We start from the raw sequence: 13,720 nt of genomic DNA, 5'->3' as shown, positions 1-13,720 counted from the left end.
CAAACATTTAGATCCATCGTTGGATTTTATAAAAAAATAATATAAAATCAATTATACATAATTGAAGGCACTTCATGAAATCCAATGTGTATCTTATAGGCTACTCAATCCGAACTGGTTTAGTGTGGTGTCTGACTGACAGCTGGAGAAGGTTTATAAATGCGACTGAAGCGCCGTTAATTCCTTTAGAGTCAGCGCTCAGTCTCGAGTTAGTTATACGCGAATATCAATTCAGGAACTGCGCAATTGTCTCAAGTTTGGAAACCCAGCGAAATTTGTGCCTGTGTCACGCCCACCTTTCCGATAACACTGGAGCCTATTGAGCTGGCGAATCGATCTGCAGCGTTCAAGCGAGGCCTCGCATGGGCGTCGTACACCGTGATCGCGCCGCGCGCTCAGTGATGATGCAGGATATTTGTCGCCGGCTCAAGCTCAATCTGACCCCGTCGTACGTTCAATTTGATGTTTGACCACTTTGCATTTTGCCTCGGAGGAGAAAGAGATGGGATCAGGTGCTGTGGATTCTTCCCAGTGGCTGTCAGTGAAGGAAGAGACTATTTTCCTTCACGATGGACTAATTCGGGTCACGGACCTGGCAGAGCTGCCCAGTGAAATCGGAGTGTCTGAACAAGGGGAATCCGAGCAGGAGGTGTGCATTTATCATATTTGTTTCATTCAGAGGGACCTCTATATCGTTAGATGTGAACTTGATTAGCTTAACACTAAAGTTAACTAACTCGGTTGGGTAATGTTCGGCCAAAACAGGCTTGTCAGGTAGCAGCATGCTAATAATAAGAGGTTGTTGTTGTATTTCTTCAAGTAAATGAAGCACGTAATTGTTTTAACACGTGCTAAATTATTTATCGTGTCATTCGGTTGATGTTAGTTCGTGTAAACATGCGCGGGCTGTTGTCAAGCCCGTTATGAGTGAAGTATCATATATTATTGCTAAACATAGATGTTAGCGGCCAAACGGTTTACGTTGATGTTAATGAAGCTTATTAACCCTGCCTTGAGGTTGTTATTGCACATTTCTGTGCCGTATATAATGACAGTTACACAGTTCTTGCTTGTCTCTGATGTTTGACGCGTTAGCATAGCTTCGACAGGCTAGTAGGAGGAGTTGAATCTCTCACTGGCGTGTGGCAGGCAGCTATTGACCTGTCCGTAGGATTCATGTTACAATCGGTTACAATTCTAACACAGGACGACAAAAATACTTGTTAAATACAACCTGTAGTTATAATAGTAACATCTAGGCTACCTCTACGATAGGGGTTTCCCCCAAACAGGTAATGGTGCTCACTGTTATGGTAACACAAATGTTGTCCTAACCAATGTCATTTCATCCATAAGTAATTTATTAAAGTAATAACTTAAAAATACGAATAGCCGTGTTAAATTGCGATTATTGTCGTATAGTCACGGCTAAAAGGCGTTGTTTGCAATTCGCATACTATCCACCCTAAGTAGTATCCGAGATTAGAATTAGTGTGTCCCAAATAGTAGGCTGAAACGAAGGATGCCAGAATGGTTTGCTATTTATTGTTGATTTGTGTGGGCAAAGGTTATTATATTAAAGGAAACCTCTGCTTCTGTATCATATTTTGTGTATCATATGTATCATATATCGGAGGTGCAATTGTAATTTGAGTCACTAGTAGTGTCTCAAATGACGCACTGTACACTATGCACTTACACTCTGCACTTAGCCTACACTATGCACTGTACCGCAGGGGTTTTAAATCTTTTAGATGCCTCGGACCCCCAAATATGATCATCCTCATGTAAGGAACCCATAATAATAATTTAAAAGGCAGCTATACAGTTTACCGGAAAAAGACCCAATTTATACTTTGAAAAATTAAAAATTTAAAAATATAATTCGTAAAGTATGCATTATTATTTTTTTCTATAATGTACTGTACTGTTAGATGTATTGTTTATTCATTTATTAACTAATTTATTAACCTTTTTATTGTAATGAAATTGTTACTTATCTTAATTTGATTATTTATTTATACATTTTTGCAAAAAAAATTTCAACTCAGAGAAAATGGTTGTAAAAAAATAATTAACAGAATTTGACATTATGGCCGGTTTATTCTGATTTATAATGACTGGTCTTTAAAGGGTTAGTTCACTCAAAAATGTAATTTGTGTCATTAATTACTCGTCGTTCCAGACCCGTAAGACCTTCGTTCATCTTTGGAACACAAATTAAGAAATTTTTTATGAAATTCGAGAGCTGACCCCCCCCCATAGACTGCAATGTTATTACCACTTTCAAGGCCCAGAAAGGTAGTAAAGACATCATTAAAATTCGGGATGCACCAATATGAAAATTTTGGCCGAGACCAATAATCCTTTATATTTGAAAGCCGATAACCAATATGTTGGCCGATAAATCTAAATCCATTTTGATTACAATAACAAAAGTCTCACCATTAAAAGCCATGTCCCAAGCACACAATTATAATGTTCTCATTATAATTTTATGTAACCAGTATGACAGACTTTGCATGTTGCACTTAACTGTATTTTCCTTTTTTGAAGTGATTACAATCATATTTCAAGCAATTCAAAACCATCATGGCAAATGGCGCACATCTGAAGTGTCTCAGCTGAAGGAAATAATCAATTTATCTGCTTTAATATATCGGTCAAATTTTCTTATGGGCCGATAATGGATATTTTGTGCATCCAAATAGTCTATGTAACTACAGTGGTTCAACCTTAATGAAGGGACGAAATGTATCTCTTCCGTGTCAGTCTTCGATTTTATGGCGGGTAGCACCAACGTAGAATAGAAGGCAAACTGGGATGCACCTACTGTCAGGGTCCGTCCCAATATCACACTTGCGGTCATTGCACTTCACAACTTGTCTACTAATAACGTATTTGCTGTATTTGGCCCAAGTGTTCAAGTTGTCCTTTTGATTATCTAATGCAACACACTTAGGGGTTATTCACAGAACACGTTTTTTCATTCCTCTGCGCTACTTTTGTAAACACGCTTTAGTCGGGTATGTTTGACCATTGTGTCTCTTTGCAGCATCTCTAAAAATGTGGCGTTCAAGTGAAAAGACGTTCAACCTTTAAAAACCGCATCTGTAGACCGATTGCTTTTTTTCGTTCTGCTAACCTTTACGTTTTTTAACAGCAAAAAGCATTCTGTGTGAACTGGCCCTTATACTGTTGTAAATGAAAGTAAAGTAGAGGTTTATTGATTTTCACAATTGAATTGATTTTCAATACTTTGCACTTTAAAATGATAAAACTTGTAGATTGCTGTTCACTAGTCCCCATGTAACAGACAGCGTAGTGAGTCATTGAGTGATATAAACCAATAAACCCACATCTGAATAATTTTTTTTTTAAACTTATTTATGGTATCACAATGTGAAACAAACTGTGTCACTATTTATAGATGATATATTAGGCCTATATTACATTATATAGATCAGTGTTTCTGCAATGGGTCAAATGCCCTTCCACCGTTACAACTCGGCAACTTATGTATCAACATTTGTAATTTAGAAGGGGGATTTTTCTTGCTTTTTATCCAGCTTAATTTTTGTGTTTGTTTGCTTTTTGTGACACTGAATACATATAGCAATACTACAAAGCACTCCAAATACAGGCCGTGCCCATCTGAGAAACATCTCCAGAACCCCATTTCTATTCCTTTAGATCCATCTGCTTGTTTTGCCTCTTGTTTGTTGCCATCTTGCTGTTTCAGTGTTTGCCATACAATTGCCATTGTGCACTTTCAGTCTGTTGTATGCCTTTATTTTGATCACATCCAGTTTGCTGAATGCCAATTTCAAACATTTTCAAAATGTCTGTCTGTTAGTTGATTCTACAAGTGAAATTCTACAGGTCGGACAGCACACAGGTAGCAATAGCGAATCTAATCAGCATACGGCCAAAAGTGCCATTGATGAGAATGAATGAGAATGAATGAAAACAATGCAAATTACAAGATTAGAATGGGTGATATAATGTGCAATTTCCCTATATGCAGCATTAACTTTTTCAAGATGTCAGAACACCCACAAAGAAAACGTGTTGAATGAATTATTTTTAAAGGGCACATAACACACACAGTTTCTGCCAATCTCATGTTGATCTTGAGTACCTATAGAGTAGTATTGCATCCTTCATATCTCCGAAGAGTCTTTAGTTTTATCAGATTTTTAAAAGACGCTGTACGGATTCTTTTCGAAAACAGCCGAGCTCCTGGAGGCGTGTTGTGGGCGGAGCTAAAGAGTCCCGCTCCATACATCATCGCATTGTCACTGGATAACTTTTGATTCACTATATGTTTGTGTTGTTTACATTATATGCACTTACACGCTGATTGCCAACAAAACACAGACATTTTATGTTTTTACCGCCTGCAATTCCGACTCATGACCGGGATATTTTATCGCTGGGACTGCTCCATCTTTCAGTTACAAATGATCTGCAAATCCAGCGTCGAACTGGGCCTTGTTTATAAAACATTTGTCACCGAAATGCCGTTTGCTGCCCCAGAAAAACGAACTGCATCCAGTTCTCCTAACGGTGGGTTCTTTGGGAAGCTGAACAAGGTTATCTTTCCCTCACAACCAAAAACACACTTTGGTGACATTGATCTCGTGGTCTAAAGACAAAATGACAGGGCTGCCGATGGCCTCCGTAACACAAACTTGTGTTACACGTTGATGGGCGTTGCTTTTGCTCTCGCTCTGGTTGATGTGTGCGCACACTCTTCCAGGAGAAGTGCCCATACAAGGAATTCTGCCCTTTATGATGTCATACAGGGCCATACTCGGAAAAAACGTTCAGAAACTTATACGAATCCTGAAGGAGTGTATTTGGCACAGAAATACTCCATCATACGTCCAACTAATTTTGGCCATGTTTAGCATAAGAATCCAACTCTTTAACAGTGTAAATAAGTCAGAATGCATGAAATAGTATTAGACATCCCCTTTAATAAATTGGGAGAAGCATAAATCGTGATTACTATTAATTATGCAGCTCAGTTTTGTGGTGCTCAGTTTTGTGGTGCACATTACTGAAAGTAATGAGTCAGATGTTTATCCAGTAACAGCATAAACATCTGACTCATTACGTTCAGTGATGTCCATCTTGAAATGAAGAACATTTTATGTACTAAAGTTTCTTGAAACTTAAGCCAGTGTCTTTACTAAATGATGGAACCACTAAGCGTCACATTTTACTACTTATACCTGTCAAACACACTGAGCAAATTTACTTTAGGATTTATAGTGTAATATCTGGATTTATTATGCATTTATATTGAATAATTATATCAAGTTGCCAGAAAGATTTTCAGTATGCCATGGAAGGCTACCCACAAACTAAAAATGGGCAGACTGTCTAATGGAGACTCTTCAGAATATAGATTTTAAATGGGCTTAAAGGGATAGTTCACCCAAAAATGAAAATTCTGTCATCGTTTACTCACCCTCAATTTGTTCCAAACCTGCGTGAATTTCTTTATTCTGCTGAACACAAAAGAAGATATTTTGAAGAATATGATTAACCAAACAGTTGATGGGCCCCATTGACTTCCATAGTATGTGGGGGGAAAAAATATTATGGAATCAATGGGGCCCATCAACTGTTTGGTTAACCATATTCTTCTAAATATCTTCTTTTATGCTCAGCAGAAGAAAGAAATTCATACAGGTTTGAAACAACTTGGGTGAGTAAGTGATGACAGAATTTTTAGGTGGACTAACCCTTTAAGTTTTCCCCCCAAAAAATCACAAAAAGTTAGATACAGTATTTGGGTTCCATTGTGTACCCGGGGTCCAATTAGACAGCAATGACGCAAGTAACTAATTTTAATTTCTCTTTGGCCAAAATAAGCTTCAACAACTAGTATCAAATTCTTTGTTCTTGCAGATCTTGACGTTTGAGACCAAGAACCCAGTGGAGCTGGCCGAGCGCCTGCGAGCAGTCTGTGGGAACCAGAGCAACGCTTACGCAAGACTTTTGGAGTACCGTCTCAATGCACTGCGCGGTCTGTGGGGAGCACAGCGACAGCTGGCCCTGGAGGAGCAGCAGGAGCATGAAGGAGTCATCCCGGGGACCGGAGGAGGGGCCGACGAGGAGGCGCTGGCCCTGCTTAAGCGACAGGGCTTCTTGCAATCTCAACATCACCACCATCCTCACCACCCTCCGATGCCCACCGGCTCTGATCAGGCACCGTTTACCTCACGGGTCGGCCTCCTGTTGGTCTTTCCGCTACTGCAGTCACAAACACGGCACGACCCTGCACTCTGTGGTGTCACCGCCGAAGTCTTGCTCGCGTGTCTGCGTGACTGCCAGCCGCTGAGCCTAGGCAAGGAGCCTGCGGACTGCCTAAATGGACTGGAGAGGTTGCTTTGCTCCTGGCTGGAGGAGAGGAATGAGCCAGAAGGTCTGGCACAGGCGAGGCTACTACTTACCCAACAGCAGAGACAGAACGCAGCTGCTGCACTAGTGGCTCTGTCGTGTGCAAGGTGAGCGCAGCACAATGGCTATTCCCTTTTTAGCCTTTATTGTTGTTTGATAAGGTTAATGTAATTGACGAAGAGTCTTTGCTGGAAGTCAGGTCAAAAGATGGAGTGGATTAAAGTTCTTAGTGGCTTAGTTCACCCAAATCTGAAAATTCTGATATCATTTACTCACCCTCATGTCGTTCTAAACCTGAATGAATTTCTTTCCTCTGCTGAACTCAAAAGAAGATATTTTGAAGAACGTCGGTAACCAAACAGTTGTGGGCACCATTGACTTCCATAGGATGAAAAAAAAAAAATACAGTGGAAGTCAATGGTGCCCACAACTGTTTGGTTACAATTTAAATATCATTTAAATGATCTTCTTTTATGTTCCACATAACAAAAAAATCATACATGTTTGGAACGACATGAGGTAAGCAAATGATGACAAAATGTTAATTTTTGGAAAGACACTATAGGCAAAATCAATGTCGTTTTTTTCCCCATGCACTTTTTGGGCTATTTTGCTTCCATAACATGTCTTATTTCAGACTAATGGAAACAAACATTTAAGTGTTTATTACACTCCTTCTATTTGCGTCTGTAGATTTCAGTTAAGCTACAATACATATCTTTAAAGGCTGAATTTTTTTTTCTTTTTCTTTTTTTTTCTCATGCAATGCATCAGAAATCTCCACTTCAGCAGCACTTAACATACAACAAACATTGCAGTTTTATTCCTATGTTCTAAAGGTTTTATCAGAGGGGTTTGTTGTTGACATGGTGACTCTTTTTTCTGGCTGTTGATTATGGAGCTTATAATATGACAAAATGATTTTAATTTTAATTGTGTAAATTTGAATTATTGACAAGTGTAATCTAACAAAATTGAAAATTGTGAGGAATTTTAAATAGTTCTTTAAACGATTATTGAACATTTGAAATGTAACGAATTGAAATGTTTTTATGGCTGTATTTTCAAACAGCTGTTTTTTTTTGTTCTGAATTCTTAGACTGTAAATATCCAGTTTAAAAAAATAGGCCTACAAATTCAAGTTTTCAAGATGAAGAAGAAATTCGGAACTTCAAATTCAGTTTTCTAAAATTCAAAATGCAGAAAATTCAGATCATACAGAAAGTAGGTCACAGATCATCCACAGGGAAGAGTAGAGGATCTCAGAAAAGTCGAACGGAGCATTTTGGCTGCACTGCAGTGGTTTTCTGGCGCAAACGTGGTGGTGGTTCAAGAGAATCCGTCTATCATTCGTTCAGTCGTTATTTGATTTAATATTAAGAGTAGAAAAATGAGAAAACAGCTTGAGTATTAGCCTAGATTTCTAATATTCTAATAATAGTCCTCCGCTGCTGCAGTTGCATGGATTCTTAATGCGTTTATTGCAACTACGTAGTAAAAATGTATATGCTACATTTAATCTTTTTCTCATCAAACAACCAGACTAACCAATGGCTCGACACAACCCGTACCGGGGAAGAGCCTAGACAGGGCTTTCTTCTGTGTAGATATAAGTTCACCTACGCTTTGCATCAGCTAGGTATGGCAGGGTGGGCTAAATGACTGATGTCATAGCCTGCATGGTCGCCCAGTAAGTTAAAAAAAAGAAATTAAGATATAAATCAATATAATATAAGTAGTAAATTAAATATTTTAAACACTAATACAAAAAGGAAAGAATAATGCGTTGACTTGGGTATATAATAGGCCTAACATTCACGCACACATGAACTTTCATTCAGACTGACTATCAGAGATATTCAAATACATAATCTTCTGAGTTTTGAGCCCTTGTGTTTTATTTTTATTAAAATGTATGATAATTTATATTTCAAAAGGATGCGCTTTGTGCATTCTCTGACATTACATTTATTTATTTCATTAATATTTAGTATCAATTGATGTCAAGCAAGACTGTGCGTGTTATTTTCTCTGCCAACTAAACTTCCAAAAAATAATAATAATAAAACAATAAAATAAAAACTTCCAAAGCCATTGTGCGTTCTCTCCGCGCTGTCCAGTGCGTCCCGCAGCTTTTCCACACAGATTTTGAGAATTGGCCAGCTAAACAAAATAGGCCAAAGAAGTAGGCTAATGGCTAGTGTCCGGGAGAGGTACATTCATATTTATGAAATAAACACTTATAGCCTAGCCTATATTTCTCTTACATGAGTTAGCCATAAGAGAATTTGTCTACACCAAAATAAATGTCCAAGGACCCCTAATAATAACAGTGATTAAGCCCAAAATTAATGTGGGTGGGGGGTAATAAAGACAATGTTTTTTTGCCCAAATGGTCTCCTCTCCTCTCTATGCAGTTTGTAAACTTTTTTTTTAACTGACCGTATTTGTTATAAAATAAGTTGCATGCACCTGAGTGTAAGACACACCGGATCATGTTGAGAGAGAAACGCGCGCATCACATCGTCGTAAAAAACGCATTTTATTATTAGCCTATTCAGCAGTTGTGTTAAAGACCGGTAAATAAAATACAACATTAACATTATAAACACTATTAACATGTAGGCTATGTGTATTTTACTTTCCCTAACTTACTGTATGACAAATCCTTAAAGGTACAATATGCAAGAATTTTGCATTAAAATATCCCATAATCTCAAGGCCAGTGTTATATATTTTGTTAAGTTGATTACTTACAATATCCCAAATGTTTCCAACTATTTTTAAATCGTGAGAAAATTGCGATTTTAACCAAGGAAACGGGGCGTTAGAGCAGGGGGGAGCTGGGAGTCGCCAGTCAATTGCGTCATATCCGCGTTACCCTCGGTTTCCGCTCGTACTGCGTGGAGTCCTGGACAAATGCGGAAGTTGTAGTTGTAGCGTCTATCAAGCAACAAACGTTAGCTTGTTTCTTGCAGTCATTATGGAACACAATTATTCTTTACCGATTGCAGCTGGTTCTGTCGACAAAGCATGCTTAATTTTATATTTTCCAAATGTAGCATTCGGTAATAGTTATGTTTATGTAAGGGAAGTATTATTGCTTTAGATTTGTGTTTAGTTTATTGACATTGTTTATCACGTCTGGTGTTTATGGCCATGTAAATAAATATAGCATGTGTTATACATAAAGATTAATCAGTATTTTGGCAAATGATGTGGGTATGTTCGAATGTACTTTTACAACAATTGTTTAGAACACGTAAAACTGCGCCGCGTTATCACAACAATGAATTCGACATACAGTAACATCTATGATAACCAATTTAGTATTAAACCTTACTTTTCTTGCGGTTAATTCATTTTAATGAAATAAAAGTGTGATGAGGTTCAAGAGTCAGGAAGGAAGAAGACAGGGGTCGGCGTGACTGGGACTCGTACTTTATTAAAATAAAGCAAAACAAACAAAAGTCGTGCACAATGTGCATTTACCGTGGCAACTGCGACGGCACAAAACAGTTCAAAAATGAGAGCTCGGATCCACCGGTTTTCTTTCTCTGCATCCATTTTTCTCTCCAGTCTCTCTCTCGCTCCAGCGCGCGGCTTATAAGCGGTCTCTCCACGCCGATCACTGCAATAAGACACAGGTGTTCGTCATTTGCACTTGACCTACTTGCTCGTCTCTTCTCTCTCCCATTACAGACCGCGCTGAACCACGCCCCCCTCGCCACAAAAAGCATGTCATTATAAAAAAAGAACTTAGCCTCATCCATGAACATCATTTTTCGATTCCCGTCTGACTGATTTACATCCACGGTGGAGTTTAAAACGACAGTTCCCATCATTCCACGCTCCTTCACATCGTCATCAAGCTACGCCGTTGTTGTTGTTTGGAATGTAGCGCCCTCTAGCGGCAAAAAATTCTTGCATATTGTAGCTTTAAATGAATGCAGAAAACAACAAGAATGAAAAATAAGTAGCCATGTATAATAAAATAATATATACAGAGTAGCCTAGCCTATAAAAACAGCCTATTGTGCCCTTTATTACAAACAACATTTAGCCTATTTTAAACACCAAGCCTAAACAAATTTATTTTAATCGAAACTGAAACTGTACCGACGTTGAGTTCGCGCATCTCTCATTCGGTCCAAAGTTTTCATATTTGCAATGTAACATTTGGATGTTAACTATTAATATAAAGAAGGCTTCATACTTCAGTCGAGTCCCAATATACATAGGCTATAGGCTAAACCAGCATCTTCACAGCAAGGGAAATGTTTGGAATAACAAGTTGGACTGTGCGGCCTTTATATTGCACAACAGACCAATTAAATTAAGCAGAATAACTTTTTATATGTTTGGTTGACTGTTTTATTTTGATATTGAACAGGCTGCGATGTCAAGTTAGCAATGCCAGAACTGATACTATGTTGTGAGAGCGTGCGACGCGCCGGCGCCATCACTTGGATTTGTTCATCAGCAGGGGGAAATAACTTAATACTCCATCATTTAGTCATACAGATAATATGACATCATTCGAAACAGTAAAATGTATATTTTTATTTGTGTACATTCAAAATGACTACAAAATGTCATGTCTTGTCATGAAAAATACATAAAACAACATGATGCGCTGCTTTAGCACGTCTCGGTCTCCTTGAAGATTTTTCTGGCGCACACCAAAAATGAACCAAAATACAACAAATAGCCTTCTTGGCGCGCCTACTTTTGAAAGTCAACATTTAGATTATTTTATGTTAAATGCATTATATATGCCTGAGTCACTTTGGAATAAATCACAGCGTGTTTCATGATAAAAAACTTGACTTTGCAAGCCGGAAAATAGGCTAGGAAAATAGGTTGTAGCAAATTATTTCACGGACCCCCTGGCACTTAAGAACTTCTGGTCTACAAAGAAGAAAGCTCTGTCTAGGCTCTTGCGTTGTGCCATTCGTTAGTCTAGTTGTTTGATGAGAAAATGAAATGTAGCCTAGTTGCAATAAACGTGTTAAATTTCGAAAGCTCTGTGCAAAGTTCTGCAGCAGCGGAGGACTATTATTAGAATATTAGAAATCTAATAGGCTACTCAAGCTGTTTTCTGATTTTTCAACTCTTTATATTAAAGCTACACTGTGTAGGATTTTCTCCCATCTAGCGGTGAAATTGTTTATGACTACCAACTGAATATTACTTTCTAGCCCCTCCCATTCCGAGGGCGTTTTAACTCCTACGGTGGCCGTATTATTTCAAATCTGCCGGCATTCGTGAGTAATCTCCCCCTCGCATTCTTCACGGTGCCACTGAGTGTAAAAACGCGAAAGGCGAAGCTTGAATTTCCAGGTATGTCCCTCTTTGGCACATGTATTTTCAAAATGGAGGCGCAAACATGGCTGCCACCATTCGAGCGGCTCGCTCGTATGTATTCTAAATGGCAGATTCTACGCTTACGAGAATACTTGATTAGTTGGTAGAAGTAATTACACATTAATGAGCACATATCATTTTGAAAGAACAAAGTGTTTTTTGCTAAGAATCAACTTAAAAAATTACACAGTGTAGCTTTAAATCAAAAAACGACTGAACGAATGATACACGGATTCTCTTGAACCACCACCACGTTTGCGCCAGAAAACTACTGCCAGTGCAGCCAAAATGCTCGGTTCGACTTTTCTGAGATCCTCTACTCTTCCCTGTGGATGATCTGTGACCTACTTTCTGTACGATCTGAATTTTCCGTGGTTTGAATTTCCGAATTTCTTCTTCATCTTGAAAACTTGAATCTGTATTTTTTTTAAAACTGACTATTTGTAGTCTAAGAATTCAGAACAAAAAAATAGCTGTTTGAAAATACGTCTATAAAATTCAGCCATAAAAACATTTAAATTCGTTACATTTCAAATGTTCAATATTCATTTAAAGAAATCAAATTCAGAACTATTTAAAATTCCACATAAAATTCAATTTTGTTAGATTTTAAACTCTAGTATGTGAACAAAATTAAACTAGAATTTTGAACCTGGCTTTATTCAGTGTTCAGATTTCTGTTCTGGAAATATATGCACATGCATCATTTGCATATTGAAACTTTGGAATATTTCTGAACACTTGTAATACAAAACAATTGTCTTTATGTACTGTGAATAATCAACTGGGCACATTACGGTGATTTACGTTAGTTACTTTTTTTTGTCTCTCAGCACAATTGCCCCAATTGCTATAATGGTTCTCTCAATGTATTTCTGGTCCTGTCTCCGAATCAGTCACGAGTTGTAAGCTGAGACACATTGCTCTTTACAATTCGTACTAAAGTGTCTTAGTGCATCTCCTTCGACCACTTTTCATCTGATATGTCTAGGGGAGAGTATCTCTTGATTTCATCAGTACATACATCTCTATGTCAGTCAAAAAAAAAGAAAAATAACAAAGGAAACTCAAAACAATTTCTATTTTGTCTGCTTGCAGGGGCTCCCTCAAAACGTTCATTCATACTGTCCACCTGCTGCAGAAACAGACAGACTTGGGTCAACTTCCAGTGGCTGATGTTCTCTATAGGTGAGATGATACGATTAATATTTGAAGACATACACAGGGCCTGTGCTAAAAAATGACTGATTTGTGACTGATGACTGATTTGATCTTATAATCTGTGTGGATTCATTTACTCATACAACCTACATGCTAAAGTGAATAAATGTTTGCGGGAATTTCCTGCGCGAGATTAAAATCATGCGCAATACCCGCAATCCCACGCCGAAATTCAAGCCCTGATACAGCGTTAAACTACTTCTGTTAACTATCAAATAGGGACGCACCGATATGAACATTTTGGCTGATACCGATTATTCTTTATATTTGAAAGCCGATGACCGAAATATTGGCCGATAAATCTAAAGTAAAATTTGTATATACATTTTGAGATCCTGTTTACGAAAACAAACGTCTCACCGTTAAAAGCCACGTCCCAAGCACACAATTATATTGTTCTCATTATAATTTTATGTAGCCTAGGCTATATGACAGACTTGCGCTGCACGTTGCATGTTATCTGTATTATCCTTTTTTGAAGTGATTCCGATCATATTTCAAGCGATTCAAAACCCTCATGGCAAACAGCGCGCATCTGAAGTGTCTCAGCTGAAGGAAATAATCCATTATTTATTGACTTTAATATATCGGCCAAATTTTCTTATTAGGCCGATAATGATAACATTAAAATGAACATATATCGGCTAATACCATTCTGGGGGCGATATATTGTTCATCCCTACTATCAAATTTCATATTCAACTGCTGTGGGAATTAT

General features: G+C 38.0%; 1 protein-coding gene across 5 annotated transcripts in view; it reads left to right on the top strand.

The window, feature by feature from the left end:
• The first annotated feature begins 302 nt into the window (after nucleotides 1-302).
• hectd4 (HECT domain E3 ubiquitin protein ligase 4) overlaps nucleotides 303-13,720 on the top strand; it is an 83,488-nt gene continuing 70,070 nt past the window's right edge. For all 5 annotated transcript variants that reach the window (XM_084404634.1, XM_084404633.1, XM_084404632.1 and 2 more), the window contains exons 1-3: nucleotides 303-649; nucleotides 5,923-6,521; nucleotides 12,880-12,969. In XM_084404634.1, coding sequence (XP_084260760.1) covers nucleotides 503-649; nucleotides 5,923-6,521; nucleotides 12,880-12,969 — 836 coding nt within the window. In that variant the 5' untranslated portion in view covers nucleotides 303-502. The remainder of the gene's footprint in view (nucleotides 650-5,922; nucleotides 6,522-12,879; nucleotides 12,970-13,720) is intronic.

Source organism: Rutilus rutilus (genome assembly GCF_951802725.1).
Source record: "Rutilus rutilus genome assembly, chromosome: 3".
NCBI classification, from domain to species: Eukaryota; Metazoa; Chordata; class Actinopteri; order Cypriniformes; family Leuciscidae; genus Rutilus; species Rutilus rutilus.
This window is presented reverse-complemented; position numbering and strand designations above follow the sequence as displayed.